Below are 22,151 nucleotides of genomic sequence, written 5' to 3'. Positions count from 1 at the left end.
CAATAATACTAGACAGCACTTCTTGTGATTTCAGGTTTCATTTTGGATATATTCAGAACTGAACTCTGAATTAAAGTTCTGTGGTAAAACCTAGGTTGTGTGAGAACAGGCAGAATGGAGCAAATAGCTCTCCTCTTAAATACTGTCTTTAGGCTGGGTATTTGTAATTTTTCTTTCCAAGATTGCTGCCATAATGCTTTAAAGATGCAGCGTCATTCCTCAAGTACTAAGAGCCATCTCCTAGTCTTTATTAAATTTTTTTTCCTGTAATAACTAGCTTAATTGATACAGCCCCAGTAATGGTGTCAAATTAGTCACTTGAGAAGGTCGCTGTTGAAGATCTACAAGGAGTAGCAGAAATTTTGGGGACAATTTGTTTGTTCTTAGTTTTTTAACTATCATAGTTCATCTGTTTTAGGTGCTGCGCAACCATGTTGTTACAGGTTCCGGGAAGTAGTGCTGATCTAATGCAAATATTGGATTAAGCTGAATTGTGCTTGAGAAACAGAGCAAAACTTATTGTTAACTTTTTCAGAAAACTTGGCAAGAACTTTGTTGCCATTGAACAGGAAGCGTAACTTTTTCCTTTTTCCGAGGCGTGGATGGTTTGATGAGGGGGGCTAGTAAATTTTTTTTTTCTTTGCCCTTCCGTGGTAGAGAACAAATTATATTATGTATTTGAAAAGTAACTCTAAACTGATCCAAAATGTTGTCAGAACACAGCTGTAAAATCTCAGCCTTCATGGATGATTATATTCTGCACCTTTTTCTTGAATACTGGTGAATGAGCTGATCACTGTAACAAACTTGCACATGTATATCTCTCTATATATCTTTATGTTCTCATTAGTTTAAGGTTAGTGTTTATGAAATGTATCTTTCCACGTACAGCTTGGTTATGCTTAATAGAATATCGTTTACAACTGTTCTGTTTTGTCTTGAACTGTAAAATTAAATGGAGGAGGAAACTGTGCTGGAACAACTTGCATTGTAAATTACGTTATTCCTTGTGCTATCTCTCTGAGGCAAGGCATGTATAAGAGTTTTATACAGGAGTAAAAAGAGTGATTTCACTGCACCTTAAAAATGAGAATTAATTGGTTCAACAGTGAAAATGTAACTGGTAACTGGAGATGGAGAAGAGAGACTGTCATTCTCAGGATGAGAATCAGCAACCCAATTGCTGATACTTGCTGTTAGTCTATAATTTAATTAATATATCATTTTGGAATAAAAGATCATTTTCCCCCTTGATATCTTTTATGCACCGCATTATTGCAAATATTTTTCAATGTCACTTGCAATATAAATTGCTGTCCTGTCTCTGAGCAGGGAAGGACTATGTTTCAAATAAAGTAAAAAATAAAAAATATTACTCAACTTTATTTGCATCCTTTAATCCAGAACTGGTGTAAAATTTATATTAATAAGAAAAAATGCTGAAAAGTTGTATAAGAAAGTTTCACCTGAATGTGTTCGTTAGTTCTTGTAACAGTGGTGCCTGATATGATCTGTCATAAGCGATAACAGATTTTTGTCCAGTCCATAGTTCAGAGGTGGATGCATTAGCAGTCTGCAGTGTTAAAGAGGGGAGTCTGTAAAGACTTGCATAATGTCATGCAAATAAGATTGTTTTCTAAGGTCAATCAGCCCAGGAATGCTAGCTAGAGTTCTTAGTGCTTACTCTGCTTAGCCTTTTCATAAGTTAAATTGTTGTAATGTAGGCCAACTACAAATCCAGACTCTTGGGTTTGCTTTTCACTTTTTTCCTTTTTTTTTTTTTTTCCTGATTACCTTTTTAAGTCATTTTATTCATGTGCTGAGTTATAAGTAACCAGGTTAGTTCCAATGGATTGAGTGGCCTACCTTGTGTGTTTCAAGATAAGCTCATCCTTTCCCAAGTTAATTAGAACTATGGTAAATGCCTAGTACTCATAATTAAGATTGTGATTTAAGAACTCCCTTGGTTCTTAGTTGCCTGGCCATTGTAGCAGAAACCGCAGTCTTGAATTAAATACCTGAGCTTTCTCCTTAATGGATGTGAAAGAACGAGAATGGTAATGGCCTGAATATGGCCAAACCGTTACTGGATGGGAGCTGCCTAAACCAGTCAGTAGTGAATGCAGTATCTCAAAAATCAAGCCTCTTTACAGGGTCTGTGGCTCTTCCTCAGTACCTTTCTGTGCTTGGCTAGCCCTGAACAACATCTGTGGGTCTGGGCAGCCGTGTGGCTTTAAAAATCTAAGCAGAGGGTTGGTCCTGTCTCATAAAAGGTTTGCAAGATAGAACAGTGGGCTTAGTTTCTTGCCTGGAGAAATTCTAATGCAAAAATTTTAGTGCTCTCAGTGTTCCCTCAGCTGTGAGGTTACGAAGATGTTTTTGGACAGAGGATGTGCTCGTTCTGTCATCTTGGAGCTGTCCTACTTGGTGGGGCATAATCAAAATCATTGGTGTTGGGCACAAAAAGCAGTATTTAGAAGAATGTTCTACCCTGGGGATGAGTCAATCATGGGAAGAGTGAGGGGGTAAGATTCTTGTCTTCTGTCCTCTGTGATTGTTCCTCCTGCAGTCATGGATGTGTGAATGGATGGCAGAAGGGTTCCTTTCTCCAGGTTAACTCAGCAGTGGGTTTCTTTCCGGGTTTCCTGATGACTGACTTGTCTGTGAGGAGAAAAAACCCCAACAAAACCTGTGATACACTGTTATTGAATACTGTATTACAGTATACATGCTCAGGTGTAGAGTTAATAGCGTACAGATTTTGCTGTTTATGTAGGTTTTTTGTTATTTTGGAGTGCTTATGACGGGCATTCTTTTTTGAACCAGTGCAAATTTTGCAGCAATGAAGAAACATAAGCACTGTTGGAGTTTTATCACTGAGCTGTTCTGTGCTGTGCAGCATATGCAAGCAGTGAGTCGTTGGGTCATACCTGCAGGTTTTCCACTGCCAATAGCTCTGGAAAGTGTAATTTAACACCTGTCTGGTGTGGAAGTACAAGTTCTTACAGACTTTCTTTAGTCTTAGACACATACCAAGAACCTGGAGATTGCTTAACCATGAAGAAAGTGAATTGGAAAGACATTGTATGATCACAAAACCAAATATAGAAACCCTTTAACTTTCATATTTAATGATTTTAATGTTTTACCTGGTGCCAGGCATTATTGCTTACTGGAAGTGACAGTGCCAAGTTCTGCCAGCCAAGCTGGCCACATACCAGTGGCATGGAAGGGTCACTTGCCATAGCTTTTACATGCAATTATACACATACTCCAGATGTGCCACACAGATGACATGCACCCAGCTTAGACCTTTTCTGCTTATGAGCATCCCATGACAAGGGCTGCTGCCACTATAGCTGTTAACACCATTTGGTCGTGGGGGCAACTGAGGAGAGAACTATTGTGTCCCAATAAGCTGTTCCGACACTGCCAGCGAGCTCCTGGTGGTCCTCTTCCCTAGATCTCCTTGTGTATATCTCTTGTGAGAGAGGAAAAAGATATGGAAGCTTCATGTGGCACAGTGGTCGATGTTGCAACCACAAAACCAGCTTGTCTGGCTTTCTAGTATCTCTTTCCTGGATGCAGATCAGCAGATGGTCTGGGATAGGGTGAAATCCTCCATCAGGCCAGACAGCCCGTGCAACACCACTTCTTAGGTTGTCTTCAGGCTATCTTCTTGCCAATTAATCTAGTGACTTGAAACAGTAATTTTAAATTACCTGTCGTGAAGTATATTGCCACACAGAAAGTTCCCCTGGTGTAGTTTCAGTGGAACCTTGCAAGTATCTGGGAGTAAGGGAGTTGTCTTCCCTCTCCCCTGTCCAAAAAATTCCCATGTTGTCAAGAATAAATGTCAGAATTTTCCATCCAGAGGATATACTGGTTCTTTTTCCCTTGACAGTTCTGGGTTTACTTACACCCATGTGTTGACATCCTTTCTGATCGTTTTGGTAATGGATACATGTAACTTCATTTTTACTTGAGAACACTTTAAACTTTATGTTGGTATTTTTCAGTTTGGTATTTGTCCTTTTTCAGTTTTGCTTTACTTGGATATATATCGTCTAATTCATAAAGTAATGCAGCATACCTAAACAGACTGTAATCTGTGAAGGGGGAAATGCCACGCTAGCAGTGCTAGTCAGGCTTTTTTTAATCTTCTCTGCCTTTAAGTGTTATAAATCTAAAGGTAAAAGCCCCTGTCAGAGACATTAAGAAAACCTCTTAAATGTCTATTAAGCAATTGCATTAGAATTTCTTTCCCTTCTACAACTGTACTACATAGGTGGAAGTTTCACTTGATTTCATACCACCATAAATAGCGTTCAGCGGTAGTTCTGTTTTAGTTTAGTAAACCAATGGACATCATCTTCTGGGAGCATTCAGCGTGTCACCACTCATAATGTGTGAAGCTCTTCTATACCAGATACCATCCTTTTGTTTGAAGCCCTGGTGCATTCATAATGCTGACCACAAGTTGCTGCTGTGATAGCAAGGTGTTTTATGGGTTACTGATTTCACAGGAGACCCTGTCTCCTTTCCCTCTGTAATTAAAATCTGTTTTGTACAGTGATATGATGACACAATGTACATGAGTTCATTAATGCAGTTTGTTTCTCTTGCCCTTGTTTTCCTTCAAGGTCAAAGAATGTGATGTGAGCAGGTTACTAGTTGTTCTGCTGAATAGGAGGACACCTCCACCTCCTGTCCAAACCGTTGGGCAGAAATACTGGATGACAGCTCTAAATGTCAAATTACTGAATGAGGTAGAGAGTTATCTTGCCTTATCTTCTGGCTAGGTTTTTCTTCCTGGGGGGGAGGATTTGAGAATCATCTGAGCACATATTGCATCTAAGTATATAAGCCTGCAAGTAAAGTAAGTCAGGAGAGGCTGCTTTTTTGAATCCCACAACCAGATTAGAGGTGGCTGCAAAATTCAGCACTCTAAGGACTAAAGTGTACGCGTGCATCCCAAGTAGGAGAAACACAGATGTTCAGGGGATTTTGCCAATGAGACTCTGAGTATTGGAATAAGAAAAGAAAAGCAGTAGCGTATGGATGTTGGACTTGGCACTTAAATGCAGTGAAGTGCTGAAGCATCCTCAGGTGATGACAGATTGCAGTTGTTTTAAGGTTTTGTACCTTTTCCTTCTTTCTCCATCTTGGGGATACTACTTACTTTCATACACACCTTGTTTATTTGATGTGACTCCGCCATAAACTCTTCAACGTGAGAATTGCCTTTTGCTACAAATATGTGCTAAGCATTTCAGGAACTTGGCTGGCAACGCTTAGCGGTCTTACAATCTAAAAATGTTCCCTCTTCTTCCCTTTTCAAGAGACCTCTCTTAAAATATGGTATAGGCATTGTAATGTCAGTTTAATTACATTGCAGTTCAATGTACGTTTTGTGTTGATTGACCTTCATTATATCATCAGAAGCACCCTATTTTTGTTGGTTTTGTTTTGGGTTTTTTCTGCTTATCGTGAAAATTATCTGTGCGTGCGCTCTTCTACTACAGTTGGTACCCTGGACCTCCAGGGAGCCGGTATTGTATTTCTTGTTCCATGATAGTCAGAGCTTCAACAGTAATTAAAATCAATACTTTAATTATGGATAAGCCATTTATGGAAATGTGATCTCATCTGGGCATTTGCAAGATAATGCGAGCCAGTTAAAACATCCTGGAGGTTCTGTGACTTTGAAACTAGCTCTACAGTCAGGTAAGTTCCTTCTTTAAAAAAAAAAAATTTGTGTTTCAGAGTCCATTCCAATTAAGTTCGCATCCCAGTAACACGCAGTAAATGCTGATTTTCAAATTTTTTTTTTTTCACTGAAGATGTTGCTAGGAATTGCTTTGTAGATTTGTTTCTGCTTCCGCTACCAGCAGTTGCAAAAACAAAATGTCATTGCCCAAGAAAACCTATCTTTCTTTTCTTTCTTTTTTTTTTAAATACAGAGTGCTTGAGTTAGCGTCATGTGTAGTTAAGTGGCCTATGGGATATACTGTCTGGATACTCAGTGTTTTTAGTGGGTCTGAATGATTGTTTGATTTTGTTTGTTTGTTCTTAATCCCATTTTTCACCCAGTAATCTAAAAGAGTAGCCTGCTGTCTTCCTGTTTGTTCCACATAAATGGGAAGACACATGAGTTGAGTGTCTGGACCATTGCCAAGATGGTAAATGAGCCCTGCAGCAGCGCTGATGGAAATCATAGCTGAGAGCAGTCTTGTGCGTTGGTCAGAGACCATCTTTCAGATCTCACAAATGATTTGTGAGGGAAGACAGTGGCAAATGGAGTAAGCCAAGAATATGCTTGCTGATAACTTGTTATGCTTCTGTCTTTTGATCACATCAGATCATATGCCCTTTCTCTAGCTAGTAGGTTCCCAGATCTCATTGTATAGAAAAAGTAACAGTCAAAACTAAGTCTTTTTGCTGAAATTCACTCTTGCTTCATAGCAAAGAGCTGATCGTCACTTCCTTACTGTGCTTGATATCTGACTTTTCTGTCATTCACCAGTTACAAGCAGGTTATTGGCACTTGTGACAGAAAGGATTAGGCATATATGTGTGAACTTTTCACAGTTTAGCTCTAAAAAAGAGAAGGGGGTAGAAGAGATTTTGAAGAGCAAGGGCTTATAAGAATGCCTAAACTACAATAATTCCATGTACTGTAGTATATGGCTCCCAGGTTTTGGTCTGTGGAAAGCATTAGATATTAACAAACTGTACAAAGCCAAGATGGTACAAGAGAGCAGAAAATCACATGCAGCAAATGAGGTTTTACGAGTAAGGAAAACCAGGACACACACGCTGTTGAATAAGATTAATCATGGGCCTGGCTGTCCATCTTGGCTCTTAGTATGATATGAAGAGATTTGTCAGTGGGAGGTGACAGTTGTCTGTCTCAGGGCTTATGAACTGTGCGCTACACCTGTGTTTTACACAGCAGTGTATGGAGAGTGCAAATCACAGTTTTTCCTTAAACACCAAATATATCTTTTTAGGCAGCTGCTGAGCTCTCACAACTATTAGAAATGTCAATAAAATTTCAGGGTAGTTAGCAGCTGAGAAAATTAGGCTGGCTGCGAGGCTGGTGAGTAATTTAGAATTCACTTAGTGCCAAAATTGTTCAGTTTTGACGTTTTAAATTTTGCGGGTATGGACTAAGCAGCACGTGGAAATAACAGCCCTTATAACTTATTAACCAAATGACATTATTGAGGGTTTTTATAACTGAGCATTTACTTTTCAGCTATTCTGTAGGATTTGCTCTGTGGACGGGAAAAAAGGGATCACTGTTCCTCATCACTGGCACTTGCCCATGTGCCAGTAAATGCAGTGGACTGCAGAGAAATTTGTAGGGTTCATATCAAGAAGTACAAAGCACAGCATTCTTAATTGTTTGTAACAGAATTAGATTTCCTTCTTCGGCAAGTTCAAGTGCTCTGTAGCTGATATCTCTCCCCATACTACTGAGGTAGCTGTGTAACACTTTTAAGATGAGAAAATCCCTTTTGCCTTCTTCACAGAAAAGGGAAACTATGAAGAAGAAACTTGGCTCAGGAACTTTGCTTTGCTGTAAAGGTAAATGCAAAATACCTAAAAAAGATACTATAGTCCAGGGCTATACTACTTCAGAAGAGTAGTGTGTCCTTTTCTGCTCTCATTACCTCTGGTATTTACCCACAGTACTCAGCTCCTATTTATGAAGGACTGAGTGAGCGTCAAGGCAAGATAACATATATAGACAAATGTAAAATTGCCATTATATAATGGTTTTCTTGGAACACTTTTTATAGTAAAACCATCTTCTGTAAGAATAGGATTGAGCTCCTGACTGGTATTTTATTTGCAAAACAAAGAAGTAAATAACAACCAAAAAACCTCCAACCTTGGAGTAAGCTGTGACATCCTGTAGTGAAATACAGTTTTTCTGCTGAGAAAAACATTTGTAAAGGTACAGTGCTTTTCAGTGCATGGAACCTTTCCAGTCTGACTCTCAAAATTCAACGAAAGTTATTTATATCTGTCTCCAGAAAAATGGCACACTCATCTATGGACAGGCTCTTCTGCCTGTGCCTGTAAAAGCAAGTAGCTAAAGCTGCTCTTGTACAGAGAATTCAAATTCCCCTACAGTTGTTAAATGCCTGCTTTCAAGTAATGGATTTTTCCCCCTCCCTGGTGCAAAATAACTGCAGAGTATTATTCCAAGCAGCGATTCAGCAGTAATGATGGCTGTTCAGTGGCTCCAGCATGCCAAGCGATGCTGTATGAGAGTTGTCTGCTGCTGTTAACCTGCAGATCAGCATTTTTTTTGTTCTTTGTGAAGGCTCTGAGATGCCTCTAGAGATCATCACTACCTAGAGAGAAGAAACAGTTGGCACCCGAGGTGATATAGTTTTGTTCTTCAAGTTGTTACATTATAACTTTTTGCTGTTGCACCATAATGTGGAAACTGCACGACACAGTAAAGGGTCAGAAAAATGATGCTTTACAGGAACCAAAGGGCAATAATCCTTCCAAACCCGCGTTGCTTTGCCTTCTTTTTTTAGTTTAACTTGCAAGCTCTGATCAGACACACTGTGGCAAAGTTGTTTGTTGGTATTGCATTCTACACTAAGGAGATTACCTCAGGGTCTTGTGCATTAGTAGCTGTCACAGAACCTACCCATAAAATAAAAAACTAGTACCACTGAAAAGCATGTAATAAATAAGAGGAATGGCTAACAGCCGGTAATGCTAGCTTATCTGATGCCCCAAATTTCCTAGTGAATCAGAGAATAGTAGTTCTCAGCCCCTGAGAAGTTGTAGGGACCAATGTATTAGTGTTAATGTGATTAATATTTACTGGTACGCTTATCCCAAGAAAAACATGCTATTTCAGAACAAGCAAAGCATAAAATCTGGCACTGGGGGAATTTTATGCTTTGAAGGAGAGAGGACAGTAGCTCAGACTCTCTGTCTTCTGTGGTGCAGGAAGGACTGGAAAGAAAGACAGAGAGGGAGGGAGGGCATCTCCAGACACTGAAGGCCTCATACCACAGCACCTCTCACCATGTTGCTGCACTCACCTACCACGCTACCCCTGGTAGATCACATCACATTCCCACTCCCTTTCTCTTCAAAGTAAGGCGTTGGATGGAGCTTTTTGTTGTTCTTCCTCCTGCTGAGTTCAAGACAGGACAAGCCTTCCCTCATGAATTGGGGCTTATTAATTGCTTTTTAGCTGCTCCTTATCAAATGACTATTTATAAGACACTTACTGGAAACATCCTAGACTGGGAAATCTTCATGTCAAGCAATAATTAATGGCTGGTTTCACATAATACGTATGTATCTGTGTCACCTAAGTAGTAATTTGTATATTATGCGTTTTTTCCTTCCTCGTTTGTTACACTGATAGAAATGAATGAAAGGACTGATTATAAAACACAGAAAACTTGTGGGTAAAATATGAATGGATTCTAGCTATCAAGTCCAGTGCCAGAGTTGATCACTGGATTGTCTTTCCTTCCATCATCAGACATCGGAGATGGAGAGAAATAATCTGTTGGGCTGTACCTCTGGGGCCAACAGTTGCAGCTTCTCAGGAGGAAGCAAGCTGATTGTGCCGTCTCCTTTGTCCCAGTAACACATGGTGCTAAGAAGCTTCTGATATCTGCTCTAAAAATGAAAGGGGCTGTGGCTAAAAGCACATCGGTGGGGAAGGGAGACAATAACAGATGAAACTCAGTTTTTTTCTTTCCTTCCTCTCTTTTGATTCAAGGTCTTGCTCTGTATAACATATACCTCCACATTTGAGCTGAATGGAAGTTCAGTGTTGAAGATTGCTGAGGTAAGTGCCTCTGTCATACCAATGCTTGTGTCACTTAACGTTCCCATGCTACCTAGAGTATGTCTTCCATACATACCCTGAAACTGAACTAGTCCAAATCACAATTACCATCTTAACGACTGATATTACCTTATGTCTAGTGTGAAGAAATAGTTGCAAACAGGTCAGGGTTGATGGGCTTGCATGGGAAGGCACTTTTGGAAACTGACTGACAATTGTATATTACAGCATTGCACGTTTACTACTCATCATGTTGACTTAACTTTGCCTCTTGCAATAGAAAAATTTCCTTGAGTGCTGATTCCTTATCTGGTGCAAGTCTAAAACTAATGAAGTTTCCTCAAGAGAAATGTGTAGGCCATAATGTGCCATGTTAGCACAAGTGCCACAATGTGCCTTGTTAGCCTTGTGTGTTAGCCTTTTTCCTAATACATCCAAGTAAATGATTTATTACACCTCTAGATATATGGTGTTGTCCTGGTGCTATTTGTAACTCTTCTCCCTTTATTCCATTAGATTTTAGTCTGAATTAAGTTGTAAAGAAGCTTTGGCTATAGAAAAACGTACCTGCAGGTCTATTAAGTGAGCCTTTGTAGATGGGTGATATTTTTAGTACAGTGTGTAGCAAGCCAAGGGGCTGTTTGTTCAGGTTAGAGAAGATGCACAGGAACACTTGATCCTCCTGCACAGCATGTGCTATTGTGTGCAGAACATATGATAAAATTATATTGTTAATGTATGGGGAGAGCTAATGTCCATGAAGCAATGTAAAGGTTATATACCTGTCCTACACTCAAATGTATGTAGGCATTTAGAGACATGTTCCTTCTCAGGTTTTGGTATTTTGGGTGGGTTTTTTTGTAAAAAAAGAAAAATCCTATGTGAAAATACCTCACTTTACCTGGAAGTTACAGTATTTTCTAAATTTGGGAATAAAATTGACCTTGCATTGTCCTGTTGGAAGCTGAGAATGGGGTTGTAGGGATAGCAGGGAACCAATGGGAGCAACTGACAGTTTGTAACAAAAGGGCTTTAAAAGACAAGGATACAGCATAAACAGTTTGTGTATGTAACAGATATAGGATAAAAAAAAGTAGTAATCATTCCAGATGTTCTGCACAGCTTAGACTTTTGTTTCTTTTGTGCTATATGAGACCATAAGGTACAGCTATTTTTGGAGGTCTTTGTAAGCCCCACCTGTAGATGCTGCAGCAAGGATGAGCTGAATTGGTGTTTAGAGCAAGCCACAATTTTTAAAGTTTTACTAAGCCCTCTTTATATTAGTGTCCCAAACTGAAGAAAATACAGATAGTTTCTCCTGCTGCAGTTTTTCTCAGCAGACTTTCTAATATGAAAGGCAAAAGCTGATGAATTCAGCTTAGTGCATCTCTTTGGTGTAGGTAAAGAGCTCTAGCTTAGACAAAATACTTGCTGGGAAAAGTATTTAATGGCTCTAAAACCTTCAGATTTCAGTATTTAAGAGCACTGCCTAAGACTGGGGAAGATAGTCAGTCAGTCATGCTCTGTGTGCTATAAGCTGTATCAGAAATCATATTTTCTGTTCTCTCTGTAAATTTGGATAACAACAGGGTTGTCACTCATTTAAAGTATCCTGAAAAATGTTAGTTTTCTTTCACAGATTGGATTTAAACTCTGCTGTTCTTGTTAGCTGTACTTTACTTTCATTCCCAAAAGGCTGGCCTGGCTCCTAAAAACCTTTGCTAGTATAGTTGTACAAATTAGCACAATGATAGTTTGTCCTTTTTCTGTTAAAGTGAACAGGAGTTAAAGTGATGAGATATGCCAGCAAAGCAAACAAACCTTCCATTTCCTTCAGGGAACTGGAACAAGCTGTAATACAGAGCATGTGCGTTCCTATTTGGAGTGTTTGGAGGTACAGATATTTTCCCCACGCTCCTTGAGAAAATATTGCCTCAGTGAATGCATAGGTCTTTCTGATTAGCAAGTCCCGCCAGGCACGTACATGCTTCCTCGGGTTCCTCCTGGCCAGGTTTTAGGTAAGGCAAAGACTTTAACAGCTGGAATCAGTATGCTTTTGTATCCGAATTCTGCAATGTGTAAGTAGTGCAAAACAGGAAATTATTTCTCAGTTCAGCATTTGCTTAGCCTCAGCATTTATTGTTCTGACTTGCTCTTAGGGAAAAGTGGCAGAGAGGAGCTTTCTGCTCCAGCGCCCCTGCTATTTGGTATTTCTTTCCAAGTCAGTCAGTCTCTTAGTTTTCCTAGTGTGACCTCTGTAGCAAAGTGGAGCCACTGCAGAGTTGGAAAGGTGCTGCCTGCATTACTGGTAGAACTCTCTGAGGAATCTCTCTGACAAACAAGGCTACAGTCTGGCCATTTTGCACTGCCTGACTGTTCTCAGTTCATGTGTACAAAATAACGGCACCCCAAATCTTTCTGAATATTATCAGCTTCAAATTAAGGAAGCATCCAACATGGAAAGTACTATACTTTGTGGCTGAAGTATTAATAGTATTGAAAACAGACAAAATCTTGCTCTGTGCACATTCCCATGCTTGCCTAGACCCCTGCAAGAATATTTAATTCATACTGTTGCTTGGTTTTTTGTGTGTATTTGTTACTCCCATCTACCTTTGGAGGTTTGTTTTGTTTGACTGTTGTGTTTCGTTGGCTAACCCTTCTGTGTTTTGCTCTTAGTTGTGTTTTGCATGCCATAGATCTGGAAGTCCCCGAATGCATGAAATGATCAAAATGTCCATTGCACACCTCCTTGGGGCCCTGAGCTCTCGCATTTTTACTGGTGCTTCTTCATCAATGGCTTTTCAAAAGGTACCTTGCCCAGCTGTTTTAGAACACAGGCCTTCTGTAAGATCAGAGCTCGAGTGGACAGTACTGTTGCTCATTAGCTGGCATGGGGAGGGGAGAGAAGAAGGAGATATCAACTATGCTCTTTCCAGAAAGTCAGCCTACCTCTAAGAATAGTATTTTCATCAGTTAATTCAGATACTCTAGAAAAAGACTTACAGCTCAAGAGAATGATCTCGGCAGCACTGGAATGGTTTGGCTTCTGTGAAAGGCTGTACGTGGTTAAAAGGCTTTGGGGTTCAGGCGACAGCTGAATGATGGGCGGAGTTGGTCCAGACCTTCTTTTAAGTTACAAGGCCATCTTCATCACTGACTTGATTGATTTCAAGCTAAATAAAATCCCTTATTTATTCGAGGGGAATCTTGGAATCTTTAAAAAGGGCAACAAAAATGAGATGTGCTGGCAAATTGGTCCCTTATATCTTGAAATGTGTACAACTGTAACCTGTTTAGTGTCTTTCAAGACTTTTTTTGACTACAAATCAAAGGAAATTGTAGAGTCGGGGCAAAACACAGGATCAAAATCTGGGTTTCCAGATAGTCATATATAGTAAAAATAGTATTACAGCCAAGACGAGGGACAAAATTCCCTGGATGCATTCAAAGTTGGCGTAGGCTAATTCATCTGTCCACCTGCAGTTCATGCAGGATTCCTGTGAAAACAAAAGGAAAGAAAATATGCTTGGTCATATTTGACCAGCAGGGTTAAAAAGAAGGTGAAATCCACCAGGTGCTAATCCAGTGTACCTTTTCCTGAGCAATCTCTGGCTTCCCATGCAGAGGGATTTTTGGATGTAGTTAGTATCATTGGTACTGTTCCAGTCTGAGGCATTTTCACCAGTACAGGTTGTCCAGTGTAAAATCCTGTCAGATATTTGCCTGGCTTGGTATGAAATTTTGGTACGATTGTATTAGCAGCCATCCAAAGGTGAGCATCTCCCTGTATCAATGTCACTATTTCCACAGTGTTTGGAACTGCGGCAGATAAAGGTGCAGTATTAGCATTTAAATGTCGATAATCCACTTGAAATGCAATTACTCAGTTGTTTTTGTTTGTTTGTTTTGTTTTTTTTTTACTGGCCACACCAGTGAATTGTAGGGTGAATGGGTCCTTTTAGCGATGTCTCTTTTTTGCAATTGTGTCATCACCCTGTCAGTCTGGCAATGGATACTGCCGAACATTGGTGATTATAGAGTGGGGTAAGGGTACAGATGTTTCTAACAGGCTCAATCTCATTGTGCCTGATTGCTTTTTATTTCCTGCAAAACTCCACACAGTTCCATCTGGGAGTTTCCACATTCGTCCATGCAATATATCAAATCCTAGAATGTCAGTGTATGCAGCACCAACTAATACTTCTGCCCTGGTTAATCTCTGTTCCCCAGGCAACCAGAGGGTGATTTTGGCAGTGGGGCATTCCCTTATCACACCATCGATTCCTGTGAATTTAACCCTTTGTCAGCTGGGTTTTATGCTGAGGGTTTGTGCTGTTTCTTTTGTAACTAGTGACATTTGGGCCCAACTATCAATGAGAAAGTTTGCCAGTACTTTCCGAGGTCCAACTGGAATGGCAATGATAGGTTCAGAGCATTTATCAGAGAGCCATTGAATTGTTAGTACCTGCCAGGCAGGGTGTCTCACTGCCCTCCCCGAGGATGGAAGTTTTATTTTGTCAGGATTCTGACCAGACAATTAGATTGTGTTCTGGCACAGAAGTTGCACCTTCATTATGGGTCGAGGATTTTTCAGCTAGATAATTTTCCCCAGTGGGGTTAGTTTGTCTATGCAGAGATTGAATTAATGTACCTAGATTCTCCGTAGAGGCACCGTGCAGGAATTGTCGAGGTACACAGAAATCCAGGGCTTTATGCCCCAACTCAGTCCGTTCTTTATTAGATTTTAATTTCCCATTCAATTTATGGTTTTGGGTATGAACTTGGCGAGCTCGTGGTCTGGACAAACTGACCCAGCCCATTCGGCACCTGTACCCGTCTCTTTCTTGTACAAATTCACTCCAAGTGGATGTGTGGGTGTGCTCTCTCCTTTTACAGCTGCACCCAGCGTTTGCATGCGCATTTTGTATACGACCTTGAGTATTTGCTACGAACATTTTGAGACAATCATGAAGACCGCGAATAAGAGGGGTTAATCGTGCCCGGTCAATAGGAGCTAACACTGGTGAGGGGATTTCCTTAACTCATCTCTCTGATGCATCAGCTTGTATGCAGGCTGCCTTCTGTACTGCCACAGCCAGATTGGAGTAGCCTGTAGCTTTTATCTCCAACAGTTCCCCTCTCTCCTGAGGGTCTATGCCACCTACCCAGTATGCAGCTCTTGCAGTTAAGGAATAATAATGATCTTCTGGCATGGTGGTTAAAAATACCTTGGGTCCCCAGTAGCCTCCTGCTTCCTCCTGACTTAACATAATTCGGTCTCCCCTCTCAAGAGAGACTTGTGACACATACTCCACTTCCAATACTCCTGATCTCCTGGAGTATTTCTCCTGTATTTGTACCAACTCCGCTGGCGATTTTGTACAAATATTGTACGTACAGTAGTGTGAATCTCATCATCACTATCAACAGCGATCTAGGTTTTAACCAAGGGTCATAAGGGAATCAGTTGAGGTTTGGAATCGGGGATCTCTTTGATATCATCATCATCATCACACCAAATATCTCCATTCTAAGTTTTAAGGTTTGTGCAACGCATTAATCCATGAATCTGCCTGACTGGAGCAGAAGTTTGCATCTTATCTAATAGCCGATTTACCTGTTCCAAGATTCATTTGAGACTATCATTCTCACTCAGAAGATGCTCATTTTCACTCACAAACTTATCAACTTGAAGTCCTAGTTTTTTCCCTGTCTCCCCTTCAAAAGCCAATGACAGCTTCAACACCTCATTTTCGATTTCTAAGTTGCATATTCTACACTGGAAATCTGTTTGGGAGCAGGGGCTTCCTTAGCTTCTTGCTGAGCACAAGACAAACAGGCTCCTAACACTGCACAAATGATACCTTTACCTTTTCTTACTCCAAGCTTTTGCGCAGCCTGACACAGCTCAATACGTTCTACCACTTTCTCTTCATCCTTCCAAAACTTTTGAACCCGCTCCTTCCCAGCCGGGCAAGGGGCACAGTTGCAGTTTTGCAGCAGTTTATCCATGGCAATCCTGTCCGTGATGCCAGTTTTCTGTTGTGTTAAAGGGCAAAGGAATTTGGCAGAAAATAAACCCCCTTGCGTTCCAGTTTGTCCTCAGATACCAGAAGAGCTGGGGGTGGCTGGGCTTAGATCCTGAGTGGTGCCCTATATGACTCTGTGAGCCTGCTCGTGTCCAGTATCAGTCTAGCAGCACTTGAAACTAGTATGGCCACATGTAGGAGTGTGGTCACGTTCAAAAGAGCTCACATGGCTAAACTAATAATTGAACTATCATGATTGTGGAGTCACTTCAGTCTAGCGGCATTCAACAAAACTATCACGGCCACGTGTGGTCACGTTCACAAGGGCTCCCAGGGCCAGATTAATGATAGTGCAGTTTAATGGGGCAGCGACAGATACACAAGTTCTTTGGATTGCCGGTGATAAATTCACTGTCTGCAAAGCTTGTGCAAATTTCAAATAAGAATAACACAGCCTGGCTATACAGCACTCTGAGCTGTAAAAGCAACTCTATAGAGATTTCCGAGTTTCCTGGGGAGTGCTCGGTGTGACCAAGTGTTCGAGTCTTACCCAAAGGCGTCCCTATGGGGGGGAAGAGAAGCTCAGCCTGTTAACTGATCCCAGAAGTCTAAGATGTCCGTGACTTGTCATTGATGGTATCTTCCCTCATATCCTCCTCTCTTAAGCTATTTTTATACTATTTTTTTACTTTTCAGGTGGAGCTTGAGTGAGTCTAGTCATACAGACCTTTGTTATGATTGGTGTAAAGTTCTTTTGCTTCACTTTTAAGGATATAGACTAGAAAAATTCAGAGCGCAAGCTCAGTGAGAGGTGGTCATACCTTGAAGGTGGGTAGCTCTTGGGATGGAGGTGTGTTTTGGTATTAAAATGATACTATAGTGAGCAAAGTTCACACAAAGGATGGTGTTTTGTCAAAAAATGACAGTGTGTTGGCCTAGGGTAGCAATTATGCAGCTTCTCAGTTCCATGGTACCATCAAGTTCCCATCCCGGGGGTGGTACCACAGAACCTGGCTGCGGTGTCTTCACTCTGCTCCAACCTCCATTCTGTTTTCTGTTAAGAGTCAGCACATCAAGCTCCCCTGATGTTGCCAACACCCAAGGTCGCCTGGGGAACTTCTGTGGAACGGATTCCTTGCGTACCCACTGCACTCTGTTCCTCTGTTCTGTACCTTTCCTTAATGTGTGAACAACGGTGTACCTTTAATATAGGTTTAATTCCCAAGTCATCTCTATCAGTTATTCCACAAAAGGGGATAATCAGTTTGTCATTTGCATAGTGTTTCTAGCGTGAGATAACGAGCAATATACATACCCTTGAAAAGCTCTGGAATACTATCTCTCAGTGTAGTTGGGAAATGAGGGAAAATAAGGCAAGAGCCATAATTAAGTAGCTTCCATGTGTGATGATGTCTTAGATCTTTTACTTAAGATATAGTTTGTATCCAAGAAACTCAGTCATGTTTTCTTGTGCTTGTGGTTTTGCTGAAATGCTGAAATGTGAGGTCACCCAAAGTGAGGAGGTCAGAACTGTTTTAGGAACATACCTATATTGTTTTCCACTCCACTCTAACAAATGCAGAAGTGGGCCAGCAACATGTTCATCTTAAACTTTATAGCCTTGAGCCCACCCTTTCTTTCTTAGTCAATGGAATAGCTTGGTTTCATTTTAGTAGGAGTTAGAATCAATCAAGGGTCTTGTCCATGTGCCTCTGTCAATACTGATTAGCCTATGTAATCAGATTACTTAAATTTTAGGTTGTGGGGTCTCCTCTGGAGACGTTCAAAACCCGCCTGGACATGTTCCTGTGTGACCTACTCTAGGTGGTCCTACTCTGGCAGGGGGGGTTGGACTAGATGATCTTTTGAGGTCCCTTCCAACCCCCAACATTCTGTGATTCTGTGATTCTGTGAAATTTTTCCCTTTTAAAAAGTCATCCTCATTAGGGAGCTATAAAAATGGCTTTACATCATATAATATCCTTCTCATTCAAAAGTGTACACCAGGTGCATTTATGTGTGTTCCTCATGCATATAATGTATACTATGTATTTATGGGTTTTAAATATTTTTTTTTTTCCACACCTAGTTTAATCTATATTCATGGTTCTTCTCACTAGCTATATATGCCAACTATGGCAGAATAAAAACACAAAGACCGAAAAGTATGTGAACAGTTATTTACTTTTTTTTTTTTTTTAAATGGTCGTTGTTAATGAAGCTCAGTAAGCCAAAGGACCAAAACTGCTTCTTGGGATCACAGTCCCAAGAAGACTGTATTGTACATTTCTGTCACAAACCCACTCAGCTCCATCACGTTATCCACTTAGTAGTTACTGTGCAGTAGTTACAGTGGTTACTACAGCTACAGCAGCTCTTACAGAGACCAACACTTGCCACAGCAAATCTGATCAAGGATAGAAACTGCATTTTACAGCGTGCTGTCTCCAGGATCCTAGCTGCGTTGTCTTTGGCAACTGTTTGTATAACATCATCTGGGGCAAAAGTCAAGCACAACTCTGGTCCCAGCAGTGTCAAAAAACTGCCAGCAGCTGGGCATGGAGCTGGGAACTGGATGATCTGTCGATGTTCTTCCATTGCTACCTTGGCTCCCGTGGGATCTCTGAGCTGAGGAGCCCTTGGCTTGATTGCTGGTTATTAAAAGGCAATCGTTTGTGTTACTTCTGATAAAGCACTGTGGTATTTTCTGTATTAGGAAAAGCCTTCCAAGCCTTTCAGATATGCTGCAGTATGTAATAATTAATTGTAGAAAAAGTGGCAAATACTTACACAACAGAGGAAGAGTTAAGCATGAACTTACACAACAAATACAACTTATACAACCTTAAAGAACTGGAGGGTATCTACATTGTAGATAGAGACTTGCAGAGGGATAGTTATGAATAAGTATCTAGAAATGAACAACTGAAGCAGCATTTAGTGAATTACCTACAGAGCAAGGCCAAAATCACTTGGGTTTGACAGAAGGAGACTTTGCCGATTTTGCCCTACCATTCCTGCAGCTGTGAGACCGATGAATTGCATGCTGCTTCTAGATGCTGCTTACTCAGTTTTCCATATTGCTGAGAACTTCTAATGTGCTAGTAAAGCAATATGAAATAGTAAGGAAGGCTGACTATCTGCATGCGAGAGACCTTGGTATCCTCCTAAAAATGTGTTACTGGTAAGTTACAGTTCATATCTATGTACTGCTATCTTGTTTCCTCATCAGGTTTGCATTGAGACATATGTATCTAGCTGTCACCAGCGGAGCATTAACACCGCTGTGCGGGCAACCCTCAGCCAAATGTTGAGTGACTTGACTTTACAGTTACGACAAAAGCAAGAAAACATGGTGAGCCTTCTGGCATCAACACACGGTTCCATGTCCGTGGCTGCGTACCTTTTTGTTTCTCTGAATGCAGTGTATTGTACTGGCTTGTTGTGCCTTATGGCTTCTGTTTGACACTTCCACAATTAATCCTGTTTAAAAGCTTTTTTGGGGCTCTGACTCTGTGCCTGCCTCAGAGCAGTCTATCAGAAACGCAGCTCTCATGTTGTCAGCTCTACTTGGCTGATTTTTTTTTTTTTTTTCTCCTTCCATTAGACAAAAGGGGCTTTGTTCTGTTGTCAGGCTGCCTTAGCCTTTTCCTTTTCCTTTCTTTATTTTGTTTGCTTGTTTTCCTAAGGTTTGTTGAAATCCTTTTGCCAAAAGTGTTTGCATGACCAATATTTGCGTAAACAAAACAAATTCTCAACTGAGAAAAGTGTAATTGAGGGTTTTCTTTTACTTTTTTTATAGAAGGTAATTTAAACTCATGAAATTCTATGCTTGGTTGTTAGTGAAAAGGTTAATTCTATTTATTGCATTATTAAAATCCATGAGAGCTGTTTGAATGAAATCCCAGCATGTTGTCAGCAAAACTGTAAATATTCTGGGCTGATGTGAAATTACATTGGCTTCTTACATTTGTTCGTGCTGCTTTGTACGTTATCATATTATCAAAAAAGTACTCTTTGTAAAAGTCAGTTTCTATTTATTAGGAAATTTAAGGACAGTGATTGTACAGATTATTTTCCTTACACCTGTTTTGGGTTAAGATGATCGCTTCTATTTTGGATTACTTTTATCCTAATGAACAACTGCAGAATAGAATTAATTGGTGTACTTAAACTTATTTTCTATCTGTGCTAAGTAGGTTCATTTTACTGGCCAAAACATTTAAAAAAAAAAAAAAAACCAAAAAACAAAACCAAACACACACGCACCCCCCTGCCCCAAAAAACCCCAACAAACAACAAACCAAACAAAAAAACCTCACACTAGTAATTTTTAAATTTCAGTATGGGTCTGAAAGCTGAATTTTGTAGGTGAAAGCACATGAGAGCTGTGTTTAATTCCTGGCAGTTTGTTGTTGATGCTTGAGAGAAGCGTTGTCTTGATCCCTTTGTGCACTGCTAGGAAGAATCCTATACCACAGCTGAACCAAATGATGTAAGAGGTTGTTTCTGTTTCCTGACTGCCATTAATTGTGATGGCACTGTAACATTAACCATGACAATGTGATTAAACTCATTGTAATACTCAATTGATTTTGGTTTCTAAACACTCCATGAAATCTAGACTATGCTTTCCTCTCAGTTATTTTCAATGCAACTTACATGCCTAGTTATTACTGAGTTGTTTTAGTTGTAGGAAAACCCTTAAGGACTTACAAATCCTAGTTCAGCTCAATGAGATGTGAGTTCCTTAAATATTAGTGACTGTTAAAATAGATCTTAAGGAATTTTTGAAAACATTTTGCAAAAGCTTCACTTAAAAAACCCCTAACAAACAAAAAACCCAAAATAGACAGAGGATGTGGATTTGTTAAGAAAGCTCTGCTGTTAAAGTATTGGTTCTGCAGTGGTTTTCTGCCCATTGCACCAATTACACCACCTTTGTCTTTCCTCAACAGACAATTGAAAACCATGACGCCTTGCAAAAATTCAAGAGTCAAGGTATTTGTAGCACTTTTTTAGTGACTCCTTCCAATCCAGCTTTGTTATTCTTCACTTTCCTTTCATCAGCACAGTACTGTTTGATGTCATAGGAATTGCATCTTCAGGATTTCTTACCTTCTCCATAGCTTGATGCTCTCAGTGTTACCTGTGCTAAGAACTGAGACAACCCTGTGGGCTCCTGGTATTTTCAGTTGTGTCTTTATTTGGACCATTATGCTCAACATAGTAATAAATTACTGTTTCAAGGTGCTGACTTTGTAATTAAGGAGTTTAATTTCTCTGGAGAAAGTTTTAGTAAGTGGCTTTGCTCCCTGAATTGAAACAGATTCGTGGAGTAGGATGTGGAATCTGGAAACAGTTGTGTTACTGTACTTCAGGCCAGAGACACGGTTTATATATTGACAGCTTTTGAATGCACATCACTAGCAAAAGTCTGTTCATGTGTGCCAGCTGATTATTTTACGAAATAATTTTTTTCTACTCCCATTCTGGCTTAGTTTACATCTTCCCTGGTAGGTAAATATATAATCCCTGCTTTTGACCTTCTCACTGGATTTCTGCAGGAGAAGTCCTGTGGATGGAGGCTAAAATCTTTGAAGTGCACAAGCATTCTCCTTTAAGATCAGAACCTGATCAGTCGTCAGAAGCTGTGTGGCACAGAAAAACTGCAGGGAGAGATACAGAGATTTTAGCTGCCATGTAGTAGTGCTGGAGCCAGTCCTTTTTTATTATTTATTTGTATACTTATTTTAGTGTCTGAATTGGATTTCAGCTCACCTTCTGTAAATGCATGTAAGCAATCAATGCTCCCTCCAGGTTTAATATTACTGCTTTTTCATTGTGTGGAGATCACTTTCCAGTGTAGAACTTTTCCTACTGCATCGCCTGTATGAATTTTGGCAGCCCTGCTCATTTTTTAGAAGCTCTGACCAACTCTGAAAGTCCATGCAGTAAATTGAGGTTGTAATCCAGCTGCACCTATGTAATGCCTCTGATCTTTGTCCTTTTTGGAGGTACTTCCGCTGAGTCGCTTTGTGATGATGTTGTGTCTGTCCTCACTGTGCTCTGTGAGAAGCTCCAGGCTGTCATAAAGTGAGTTGTTTCAGTTTATAATTTGAATTTATTACCTGAAGATTGACAGTTTCACTGATATATGTGATTGTACTGTTGTGGAATTATAGAGGAAAACTGTGCTTAAATGAAGTGTTTATTAGAGGAAGTATTGTTCATGATGCCTTAATTTAATCCTCACTTGAGGACCTAATTTGCCT

General features: G+C 40.2%; 1 protein-coding gene across 3 annotated transcripts in view; it reads left to right on the top strand.

The window, feature by feature from the left end:
• Positions 1–22,151, top strand: part of ARFGEF3 (ARFGEF family member 3) — a 92,278-nt gene that overhangs the window by 25,494 nt on the left and 44,633 nt on the right. For 2 of the 3 annotated variants that reach the window (XM_086461193.1, XM_086461191.1), the window contains exons 5-8: positions 9,776–9,844; positions 19,109–19,231; positions 20,835–20,877; positions 21,894–21,972. In XM_086461193.1, coding sequence (XP_086317319.1) covers positions 9,776–9,844; positions 19,109–19,231; positions 20,835–20,877; positions 21,894–21,972 — 314 coding nt within the window. Of the gene's footprint in view, positions 1–9,775; positions 9,845–12,523; positions 12,656–19,108; positions 19,232–20,834; positions 20,878–21,893; positions 21,973–22,151 lie in introns of all 3 variants that reach the window. The other variant, XM_086461192.1, reaches the window with a different exon arrangement.

Source organism: Leptosomus discolor, chromosome 2 (genome assembly GCF_034619465.1).
Source record: "Leptosomus discolor isolate bLepDis1 chromosome 2, bLepDis1.hap2, whole genome shotgun sequence".
Taxonomy (NCBI): domain Eukaryota; kingdom Metazoa; phylum Chordata; class Aves; order Leptosomiformes; family Leptosomidae; genus Leptosomus; species Leptosomus discolor.
The sequence above is the reverse complement of the archived record's forward strand: the minus strand, read 5'-3'. Positions and strand labels throughout refer to the sequence as shown.